Below are 12,398 nucleotides of genomic sequence, written 5' to 3'. Positions count from 1 at the left end.
TGCGTAGAAAAAGGCGTGTGGGCGGGGGTGGGCGGGCGCGGTCATGGTCTACGGCGTGTGAGGCCTCCCTGCCTGAACACGGGGCGAAAGTGGCAGCCAGAGTTCTCCGGCGAGAGCAATGAATTGTTTCCTGTCTGCGCCGTTGAACCCGTTTAGTATTAACGGGGTGTGGGGGGGGTACAAGCTGTTATCCGCGGGTAAATAAATGCCCAGCTGGACCTGACTCAGGATACACACTTTGGCTCCCGGCCAACCAACACACCGCAGCTGAGCTATTAAGTGCAACGGAACACCTTTGGCGGTGGCTGCGCCGTCGCGCTTTGGCCCCCCGGGGACACGCTGACACTCACAGGGCCGGCAGTCGCCGTGGAACAACAGAGCAGGAGGAGAAAATATGTCGATCATTCATCCGAGTAGCACGAAGCTAGAAATACCCACCGTAATATTTCGGATGGTATTCTGTAGGGGCGTACGGGCCATGTGCTCAACGCTGAGAGTACAGCCGTCTGTATGATTGTTAAGTTAAACGGAGTCGAGAATAAATCCAATTTTCTTTTATTGTTCTTGATGGAAGTGTGACCATCAGTGTTCATTTAATTTAATAAAGGTGTTGCTTGTTTAAAATCCTGTAACTATCAGGCTCTTGTTTCAACATGAAGCGTACGTTCGCAAGCATTCCCTCACACAATGCCCTCTGAGCATTGCCAGACCACAATGAGGCAGATTTGCGGGCTGGCTTTATTTGGCCAATTTTTGCAATTCCGAACCAACAATTTTCTTCTTCTTTTTTTTTTCCGCGTACATGCTTTTACTCAACGTCTCTTTCAGACAATCGGCTGTTTGTTTCTTAGATTCCTGAACAGAAAATGACCAGTACCGCCACTGCCTCCTCGCCTGTACAATCATTTTTTATTTTATTTTAAGTGTTATTCCCTGAGAGGGATGCTTTCCTCTGCGGAGGACGGGAAATTACTTTAAGTATAAATAAATAGATCAATGCATGAATGAATACAGAAATAAATTTTAAAAATGCAGTTTTTAAAATTATAAATAAATACAGGAATAAATAAGTAAATGCTTAAATAGATGTATAAATAAATACATAAAGGAATACATAAATATAAGTTATACCTAAACAGGAATCATTAAATAAATGTATACATAAATACATAAAGGAATAAATAAATATAAGTTATACCTAAACAGGAATCATTAAATAAATGTATAAATAAATAAATAAAGGAATAAATAAATAAAAGTTATACCTAAACAAGAATCATTAAATACATACATTTCTAGATTTCTGTATTTCTTCATTTATTTATGTCTGTATTATGTGTCCACACATATCTCTTCATTTATTTTCCAGCACCCAAAATCATAGCAACAGCTGCAGGGCCAGGTAGTGATTTCCTCAAATAATAGCAGAATCTTTTTTCACATTTTCAGAACGTTCAATTAGGGTGTATAAAAAAGATCGGGATCTTCTCGAGTGAGAGAGAACAAACGAGAGTTCCAGTCAAGGGGAGATCTGCTGTTAACTCGACTTACGGCTCAAATTTCAGCCAAGCTTTAATCCCCGGAGGATTCAGAAACAAAATATATTTTTGTCGGGTTGACTCGTGACCTGAAGGTGTTGGTGTTTTGCCACTTAAGTCCTACCAAAACAATGACCTCATCCTGAAGTGTTTTTACAAAAGAATTTCAGTTCAGGTATCACGTTTGAAAATGTTTCCATATGTTCCTCCTGTCACATGCTCGCGTGGCCTTTTGCACCCTGCAACCCACCACCACATGCAAACTATAGCAGACACCCAGTCCCCCCCCCCCCCCAGTTACTGCAAACGGTCGACTCAAGCGGCTCAAAACAAGTGGCCTGTCTGTGGAGACAGCCTGGTGAAGGGGCAGAAAATAAACATAAGGGGCCGGTGATATCTGCCATCTCGCCCTAATCAGCTTACCAAAGGCCAACATCAAACACAGCCACTGGCTCCGAATCAGGGTGAGGCAGAGCAGATGATTGCTTTATCAGCTGGAATTCGCGAGATATCTTTTGACTGTGCGAAGTGACTCGCTGGAGGAGCTCACCGGGAACAAACAGCTGGCGAGGGCACAGCGTCAGATAAGAGTAGAGGGCTCGTGCACGGGACAGAGCGCACACACACACACACACACACGCACACACACACAAACTCAAAACAGAATTAGTCGCACGTTAATGTCGTTCAGTCGTGCATTTTAGTTTGTTTTCCCTCTGGTGTTCTCCAGATGTGAATATATTTTATAATGAAGGCAGAACATCCAAAGTCACAGAGGAAAATTCAAAAATGGAACATCGACCCAAAGATAATTAATTGGCCGTGTGACCTCTGAGATTGAAGCCATATTACAAACCATTGTTTGTGCTTGGACACACATACACACATACACACAGAAACACAAACAGAAACACACATAAACACACACAGACACAGACATATACACAGACACAAACACACATACACACAGACACACACAGAAACACAAACAGAAACACACACACACACAGAAACACACACAGACACAGACATATACACAGACACAAACACACAGACACACACACATACACACAGACACACAGACATACACACACTTACACAGACAGACACGCACACACACACACACAAACAGAAACACACACAGAAACACAAACAGAAACACACACACACACAGAAACACACACAGACACAGACATATACACAGACACAAACACACAGACACACACACACACAGACACATACACATACACACAGACACACAGACATACACACACTTACACACACACACACACACACAGACACACAAAGACACACAGACACACACACACAGACACACACAGACACACAAAGACACACACACACCCCGGTCAACACATATTATGAAGTTATATACAGTTTTTGCCTATTGCTTACACACGTTTTGCTAAATTTGGCTCATTGTGTCAAAACTCTACACACAAGCAAAGAAGACACCACACTGGGAAATAAACCATTCACATCTATGTCAAATTGAAACTCAGCTTTCAAAACCTAACAATCCTTTGTCAAAATGTCACTCTGATGACAAAATGATGCCCACTTGCATCATATGAAGACACTTTCAGATCAGCAGCAACACACTAGTCTACTTTATATAAAAAACTGCAGTCCTTTGTTTTCAATGTTTTTATTCAGTTCCATAGAGGGCATATTTTCACAACAACCAAAAAAATGAAATATTGAATTCAAAATCATTACATTAGTATATTTTACAGTACAGTACATTTAGTTCAATCAAAAATAAAACAAACAATACACTACTGTAAACACAGAAAAACACAATTGTGCGCAAGTGGGCTTATGGATCCTGCCATCTGTTGGGGTCTGGCCACCGGATCTCATCAACATCACAAGCAATGTCTTCTCTCGCTAAGCATCGGGGAAAATATCCCCTTGAGTGGCGAATCCATCCCTGGATTGACCTCACCTCCATGTCTCCGCAGGCCTGTTCCATTGCCTGCAGAAGAGGCATACGGGCATGTGGTTGGCGGTCATATACCTGCCATCTCCAAACGGAAAATAATTCCTCTATAGAATTTAGAAATGGCGAGTAAGGGGGCAAGTACAGAACTTCAAATTGATCATGGTTGGTGAACCAGTTCTGGACCAGAGCGGCCCGATGGAAACTAACATTATCCCAGACAACAACAAACCTGGGCTGCTCTGGTCCATCCTGTACAACTGCATCATGAAGTGCATCTATAAATGTGATGATGTGTTGCGCATTGTAGGGACCCCGTTTGGCATGATGGTGCAGTCGCCCTCGAAGACTCATGGCACCACACAATGTGATGTTTCCCCCACGCTGCCCCGGGACGTACAAAATTGCTCTTTGGCCAATTATATTTGGTCCCCGTTGTCTGTTTTTGCTAAGGTTGAAACCAGCCTCGTCAATGTAAATACATTCATGCGGCTGGGATCTCCATCCATGTCCAAGATTCTCTGTAACAAAATGTTTTGTCGCTGGCTGATTGGTGTTCAGTTTTGGAAGTAAGTGTTTTCAGGTGTGTGTCTATGTCTTTTCAATTTACCAATGTGTGTTGTATTTTGAATACAGGTGTTTTCCCAATGGTACCCTGAGATTTCATTTTTGAACTAAGTGTCTTATGTATGAAATAGTGTGTCGTGTCTAGGAGCAAGTGTGTTACAGAAAGGAGCAAGTGTGTTACAGAATTGCAACTAAAGTGCAAAGCAGCGCTTTTGTTTCAGGTATGGTTACACTTTGTTTAAGGTATAGTAACAACAACTTCAAGTTATGTTACTTTGGTTTAAGCATGTGTCTATAGTGTTCAAGCAACGGACAAAAACTGTAAGTAAATATACAACAAATACAAAGATTTTGTTGCGCAAAAAAATGTACTTTAATTCCTGTTTGCCTTTAACCGGCGTGTTCTCGGTCCACCCTCCTGACCCCCCCCCGACCCCCACCTCCTCCACGCTCTGTTCCTTTGCTCAGCGTGTCCTGCCCCTTCTGCCATATCGCTCACACATCGCTATCCGGCTGCTCCCCTTCTCACGTCGACATCTTTCCAGGCTGTTTTTCCAGCAGCCTGGCGTTCCAAATGCCGCTCGCAGACAGATTGACATCGCAGTACAGGATTAGAAGGAGGAGGGGGAGGGGGGGAGGGGGGGAGGGGGCGCTCCAGGTAGCATCCACACTTGAATATGTGGGTGGCGCTGATAAGAGCGGTCAAACGATGGGTTTTTTCGGTCCGGCTCCCACTACCCCCCCCCCTCGTGAGCTCTCGGTGATCCAGAAACAACCAAGATCCAGACAGACAAGACGCACGCACATGCACAGGCATCAGATAACGCCGTGTGATTGGTCCCAGGCGAGTGTGCCTCTCTCTTCCCGGAGACGTGACTTCTCTGCTCTCAGCAAGCCCTCTCCGTTGTCTTGGATGGATGTAGTTCCATTTTGAGTATCTCCTTTCTTTAAAAAAAAAAAAAAAAAAATCCCCAGTGGTTGTTGTTCACGCTGTGGAATACATTGTGCTCTCTTTGATTATCATTTCCCGGGAGGGAGAGAGTGTTTTCCGAGATAAGTCCCACATTTTTGGGCTAATTAAAGGATGTTTGGTTTTTTTCTCTCCACATCAACACAATCGCCCGGCGCTTGATCCGCCCCGTCAATAGAGGAAAAGATACCGAACCCCCGACTGCAGGGTGCCTGCTGCTCAATATCGTGAAAGTATCGCACCGCTGCGTCGTTTATGAACGTGAAACTTGGCCCGAAAGGTCATGAAATTGCAGCCGCGTCGCTCAAGACGGAGGACAAACAAAGCGGGCGTTATAATTACAGTGTCCCGGGGCATCGGCACGTTGGAGACTCAACTCATGTGGCTTTTGGTCTACACTTAAGGCCAGTGCGTGATTCATCGTTTGGGCTGTTTCCTCCAGTTGTTGCTTTTGCTTTGCTGTTGATTTAAGAGCTTAAAGTCAAAAAGCCGTCTTGTTTCTTTTTTAACATTTCCATTGTTTACAAAAAGACTACCACCGCAAACAGGAGGCTCCCAGACCACGCTGCTTCAGCTGTCGTCCCCTGTGTGGTGTGTCGTTTCAGTAACGTGATAGGATAGCGCGGACAGCCCCCCTCCCCCTTTCCCGAAAATGTAATGCACACCGGACCCCCCCAAATCCCTGTGCCAGCCTCCTGATAATCAATCAGGCGTAGCCTCCTTAAGGTAGCCACATCTCCGTGCCACCGGATCCTCGCCAACGCCATGAGAGGCACTCGGATGCCCGGCGTTTCTGCACCTCGTCTCTCCACACCTCGGCCGCGGGACTCAGGCCGCCGGGGACCGAGTGTATTTTCTTAAATGGGACTTCTGTCATATACGAGATCCGATCTCGCTCGTACATGGACCTCGTGCCGAGGTCGCCCGGCTGGCACTTTGGAGTTTGGCTCTCGGTGAGGTGTGGACGGCATGCGGGCACGATTACAAACACACACGTCACATCATCTGGAGCTCGTCTACCGAGGAGAGTGAAAAGAAGTAGAGGAGGGAAAAACTCTCTTCAGTTGCTGCGGATGAAAACTAAACACGTGATTCCTAAAAGCTTTTTAAATAACAAAATAGCCGCGGGTTTTGTAATCACTGCATCGGCAGGAGCTTTGTTAGCGGCTATTCCCCAATAAAACAAACACCCGTACTAATACTGCAGGGAGGAAGAGGAGGCATGCAAAAAATCCCCTCCTTTTATTCGACCACGGTTCACCACCCGTCTCTGTCAGACCTCATGGCGGCATCTCCGCGGGCAGAAGAGGAGATGCACGCCAGCTGCCGCTGCCGCCGAGTCCATTGCTTACATTGTGCAACCCGGCTCTCGTCAGAACTGATCACGCTCGGCACCCTCACTGTTTACTCGCCAACATTTTTGGATGGCCACGTTCGCTCTTCCTCGCCGCCGGTGCTTCTTGGCACTTCCTCTCCTCCTCAGCACTCTGTTTACGCCTTGTGTTTTTCAGGTGACTCACGTCTCCTGGAAATGTTTCTGTCTGACTTTTTCCTCCTCTTTTACAACTCTCTCTCTCTCTCCCCCCCATCGCTCCCATTCTTCGTCCGCCTCTCTCTTCCAACTCTCGTGGCCAGGGCCTTAAAGCCAAGCCAGGTATGATGATATCTTGATTGTTGTTATTCTCAGAGGAGCGATGCGCTCACTTTTTCCAGAGTCTGGACTCAGAGGGGAGCAAAATATGCAATAAATAAATAAGTAAATAAGAGAGAGAGCGAGAGGGAGAGAGAGATGTGAGTCTCTGAGTCTCCGATCTATTTGTTTGGATCATCATCCAGTTTGCTTAATAGATAACTGTTCAGTTACTTCTTCCATTTTCCTCTCTCGGAGGGACTTTTTAATGATTTGCGCGACACTTTCATCTAAACACATCTCTAAACACTCTTTTGTGTCGCTCCCCTCCAGGGCTCATATCTGTGGAGCACTGGTAATTAGGCTTTGATGCTTCATGTTCACTCCGTCTCTTGTTAAATAGCTTCATGCGGCATCACAGTGATGAGTCTCTGAACGCAGCCTCTGAACGTAGCGCATCTCCCAGAAGATTAAAAAGTCACACTTTCCTGGAAAGAATCGAGAGCAGTAGTCTGGCAGGTGAGCACAGTGTGTGTTTGTGAGTGTGTGTGTGAGAGAAAGAGAGAGAGTGAGAGAGATAGAGAGAGATTTTTAATATCTTCTCTGCCGAGGCCATTATTTATGCTCTGCTCAGCACTGAGCGAGATAATGTGTGCTTGCTGAGGTTCAGAGCGCGCGTTTGACCTTTGACCTTGAACAATGCCACCAGAAGGTTCATTTAGCAGCGGTTCTGTGAGCTTTCGATCGTATCGCATCAATCCTCATCGGCAGGTGGAGTTTGCACCTGTATCATTATTGGTTACATGTAATGTATTATTTTTTTCTTATTTTTCCTTTCAGCAATCATCAGAGAGAAGTTTGGTTTGAAGTGCAATATTTATTTTATTCCAAGACCTGGATGAATTATATGAAGCTTCCGCTAGTTACGTTAGCTTAGCATAAAGCCTGGAAACAGGAGGAAACATTTAGCTTGGCTCCATCCAACAGGGACAAAGTCCATCGACCAGCACCTCTAAAGCTCACTCATCTGTTATACCTGGGTATATCTTGAGAGCACTTTGGGTTTTTTTGCCCAGCAACAGACTCCAGGGGTACCCCACTGTGACGACACGATAGGTTGATTAAAGGTTTTCCAGCATACAAGCACAAACTCATTCTCTAAAAGAAACTGTATCTCTGAGGACCCCCTAATGAAACCATTCACAGCTTTTACAGTTAGAAGCTCCAGAAATGATCTAACGTGCTGGGAAAGTTCAACTGGAAGATTCAGAGACTGGTCTTCACTATCTCCCAACTTTCAGTAACCTAAGCTCGCTCGTCGTGAAATCGCTCCCGAATGAGGCGGCTCCGTGATCTCCCTCTCCTATCTCGGGAAAGACTCACTAGCATGTTGATGACTCAGAGTGGAGCCTCTGGCATCAACAGGACAGACGCAGGCATACAAAGACATTTTAAAACACATCAATCCGACAGAACATGGGATTATTACCGGAGGGGATAAGGCTTGCAGAATCAGTAACTTATTTTAAATCACTTCTTAAAACCCATTTTTATTGGATTGGATTCAATCTATTGTCATTGCAAAGAGTACAGGTACACATGCAACAAAATGTATTCTCTGCATTTAACCCATCCTTAGTTATTAAGGAACAGTGGGCTGCAGTGATGCGCCTGGGGAGCAACTGAGGGTTCAGTGCCTTGCTCAAGGACACTTCGACTTGCAACTAATGGGGAGAGCGGGGATCGAACCGACAACCTTGGGGTTGCAGGACGACCCCCTTACCCCACTGAGCTTCAGCCTCCCCCTTATAGAACAGCTTTTAAGTGATCTAGTCTTTTTATGCAGAAAGTTGGTTCTCCTAATTTAGTTTGTCTGTTTTAAATTTATTTTTAATTTATTTGGTTTTTAATTCATTTTAGATTTTTAATTTTAATTTTAATAGATACTTTTAAATGTAATATTGGTTTCTTGCTATTCCACTTTTTTTGCTTTGACTCTCTGTGGAGCACTTTGTAAACATTGTTTTTAAAGGTGCTATATAAATAAAGTTATTATTATTATTATAATTATTATAATAGCGTGACAGTACCAGCGGCAACACTCCTGATTTTCATTGGTCGTCTTCAACGCCATCATCCTAATTACAGATAGCTGGTTCCATTTTCAGTGGAACAAAAGCGACCTGTGACTCGTTAAGTCCCCTCAGGGGTTGTCCACTGTCTGTATAATACGAATCCTTGTGGTTCCGATGAGTCATTTGCGGCCCGTCGCCGCTGACGCACGGGACGGGGCTGAATGTGATTAGTGGAGCGAGTTTGAAGGAGAGTGTCCGACAGATCGCCGTAGCCTCTGGAGTACCGCCTCTCATCAAAGCGAGTCACAGATGGCGTCAATGGCAATGTTACCAATTAAGTAGCACTATTTAAAAGCTGCGCTGATCCGCAAAGGAGGACGACGGAAAGCCGAGATCACTTTAAGCCGACAGCACGCTCAGGCCATTAACCACCTGACTCGATTGGGTCCAAATGGTGGAAACAAGAAAACAACAGTCTTATGTCCCAAAGCATTTAAGTTCCCCCCCCCACCCCCTTTCTCTGAAAACAAAATCTATTTTAAATGGCAGGCTGAGAACCAAAAGGCATAGCTGCGTGGTGTAGGGATAGTAACAGGGACCTGCCGCTAACTACCCCCCCCCCCCCACCCCCTGCTAACAAAGAACTCCACTGTGTGAAAGTTCAGACCCCGCTGAGGCTTCGTATCAGAGCGAAGCAAAGTGCCTTTTAGGGAGAACGCAGCATGCCGCCTTTGTGAGTTTATCAGCAGAAGGAGTGCATAAACAACCACAGAATGCCCGATAAAGAAGAACAATCTACAGCACGGCACAGTGGAGTAACCGTAGAGCCTGGTGGGTTTTGGTCGTGTTTCCGCGTGAAACCGGGATCACGTGACGCGCCGTGGACCTCTCGTCCGCGCTGTACCTTTTTGTATACAAGGTGTGTTGTGTCTTTATGCTAATCCCTTTCTTTTGCCGTACCCAGGTTGAGCTGCATCTGAAGCCGATCCAGTCTCTGCTGCGCCACCAGAAGCCGCTGGTCTTAGTGCTCCACTCCCCCCAGCCACTGATCTGGAAGATCAAGACGGAGAACCTGGCGCCGGGCGTGAAGCGGACCTTTCATGTGAGTTCAGCGTTTACTCGAAAGCCTTTAAATCCTCACTTCCCTAAAACGGCGTCTTCACATTTCCTCACGTGCTTTAAACCGCGCTCTCGTTTCAGGAGCCGCTTTGCAATAAGAGGTCCGCCGCGATAATGACGCACTCATGCACGGCCACCGTGGCGAGGCATTCGTTTCGTTGGTTTTATCCGCACATCGCTGTTTAGCTAAAGCCGTGCTGTCTTCTCGGGAAGCTGGCAGACAAATTATTCACATTGCGTGATCGTGAGCTAGTTTTACAAGTTGGATTAATACGAATGCTCTTTGAGTCATATCAAATGATTCTGTCTGTAATTGTGAGTCTTTTATTTTCTCTCATTATTTTTGCCAAACTCAAACCAGTATCGCTCCCTACCAACGTGGTGTGAAAAAAATGTTATGTACAAAGATGTAATGTGCCCTGTCAGCTTTATTCACGCCCTATAACCATGGGGCCATATGCCCCCCCCCATCCTCCCGTCCTCCCTCTTGTTGATAGCTTGGCCGCTGTTCAAATCAGACAGGGTGTATCCGAATAACACGGAAACCCTAACAACTGGGAATGCGTGGTTGCAAACACAAAACCACTAAAGCTATGGAGCGGATCCATCACCCACCGGTATTTGCTGAAATATAGAATATTTGTTGTTTGTAAAATGATGCATCTTAAAGGTCACATTTCTGGTGTCCGATCTGAGATGAAACTGATCCAGATGTGCAACAGCAGCAAGACACTCATTCAAAGCCGACCTAAAGTGAGACAACGTGGCTTTTGCAGAACAGCGGCCCCTGTGGTTAAACGTGGTAGTTACAGGACAATGGCACATTTTAAACGTAATTTCCCCAAGATCCTCTTCAAGTTTTATTTTCTGTGGACTAGAGCACGAGTTGAGAACAGTCCTAACTGACTAATTGGGGTCAGGTTTGCTAACACCAGCGGCCATATGCTGCTGGTCAGACCGGGCCAACGGGCAGCTGGAAGAATTGAAATCGCTCGAATTTAATTTTGGCGACAACGTGTTTGTTAACTTCTTTGAAAAGTTGCAGTGTGTCACTTCCGTCATGAGGTGCCACGGATGTCGCAGCGAGAGAGGACCCAAATGCCGACATAACTTCTGCAAAAACCAATATTTAATCCAACAAACTAGCCAGGACGACAAAACACGGACCAAACGGTACGAAGCCACACTGGGAATGAGACAAACAGGGTTTACATACACAGGCAGGCGGAGGTGATTGGACAACGGGGAACGAGACACAGGTGAACACAATGAGGGCGGGGCCAGCAATCACACAGGAGGAAACAATCAGGACCAGGGCAGACAACCACAGGGAGACAGACGACACAAGGACTTCAAAATAAGACACAAATCAAGACACAAACTCCGGGTCGTGACAACTTTAAAGTAATAAAAATAGCTCAACAGAGTTGGGATCAGAGTGCACATGGGATACGTCAGTGCAGTTGGAGCCTGGTCCCCTGGAGAGCCAGCTTCTTTTTTTTTCGTAAAGGCACCAGGGGGCCCCGCTGGGAAACTTAATACAACATTTAAAAATGGATTTATTGCACATGTTCAAAGCCCGTGTATCACATGAGAAAAGCATAACAAAATGAGACCCAGAAGCCTCAGCCTGGGCTTAACTACACGATATTGCGATGAAAACCTTTTTCTCTTTTTCTTCTGTTCATACCTTTATATGCTCAGAAGGCTTTTAAAAAATATTTTTGGGATTCCCAGAAGTAATCACTTTCAATTGTATGTTAACACCACAGCATTCTCCAAGAATGCAGTACATCAGGTACACAAATGATTTCCACATGGGGGCCCGGTGATTACTTGTTTAGCCTTCACGTGCAAAAGAAAAAACACTCTGCCCCCCCCCCCCCATCCTCGTGCTATGCACAGGCTCGCACAAACACACACACACACACACAAACACACGCGCACGCGCACACACGTTGTGCTCCCACTTCCATTGAAAGATCCTTTTCCCGTGCACGAGTCGGACCGCAGCTGTCAGAGAGCAACACGAAGACACATTCGGCCCGAAGTGCCTCCCTTTAATTAATATTTCCTGTACTAATGGAAATAAATGCTCTCTTGTCAAAGGAAAGAGTATCACTTTGCGCGGATGGCCTGCTTGTGTTTTCCTAAGCTGCGATAATGTGCGTTTCCAGCAGGCCTGCATCACAGTAAATGTCTCCCCTTGTCAGTGGTGGCAGACAGAAAACAGCTGACAGCCATCATTGAAGCCAACAGAGCTGTTGCTGTGTGTCGAATGATGTCGGACAACAGTGCCTTTGCGGGTCAAGGCGCCTTTTACATCTTCTCAATCTCCCATGAGCAAAAGGCTTCCATGAATGTACTTCTTGAACGGCGCATCTCCGTATTAGAGGAATATGTGTATTCAGAGTAATTTGATCTGACTGGAGGCTGAGCTGAGGTTTGGCCCTGCGGTATGATGCCTGTCTGACGTTCATGATGATTTTTGAGTGGGGCCCGGAGAGATAATAGGGAGTCCTAACAGTGAGGTAGGAGG

At 45.7% G+C, this 12,398-nt stretch overlaps 1 protein-coding gene across 1 annotated transcript in view; it reads left to right on the top strand.

Annotated features, from left to right (window-relative positions):
* tgfbr3 (transforming growth factor, beta receptor III) overlaps positions 1-12,398 on the top strand; it is a 73,170-nt gene that overhangs the window by 23,839 nt on the left and 36,933 nt on the right. The window contains exon 4 of the mRNA XM_056414482.1: positions 9,705-9,842. Coding sequence (XP_056270457.1) covers positions 9,705-9,842 — 138 coding nt within the window. The remainder of the gene's footprint in view (positions 1-9,704; positions 9,843-12,398) is intronic.

The sequence above is a fragment of the Pseudoliparis swirei genome, chromosome 5 (genome assembly GCF_029220125.1).
Source record: "Pseudoliparis swirei isolate HS2019 ecotype Mariana Trench chromosome 5, NWPU_hadal_v1, whole genome shotgun sequence".
Classification (NCBI taxonomy): Eukaryota; Metazoa; Chordata; class Actinopteri; order Perciformes; family Liparidae; genus Pseudoliparis; species Pseudoliparis swirei.
The sequence above is the reverse complement of the archived record's forward strand: the minus strand, read 5'-3'. Positions and strand labels throughout refer to the sequence as shown.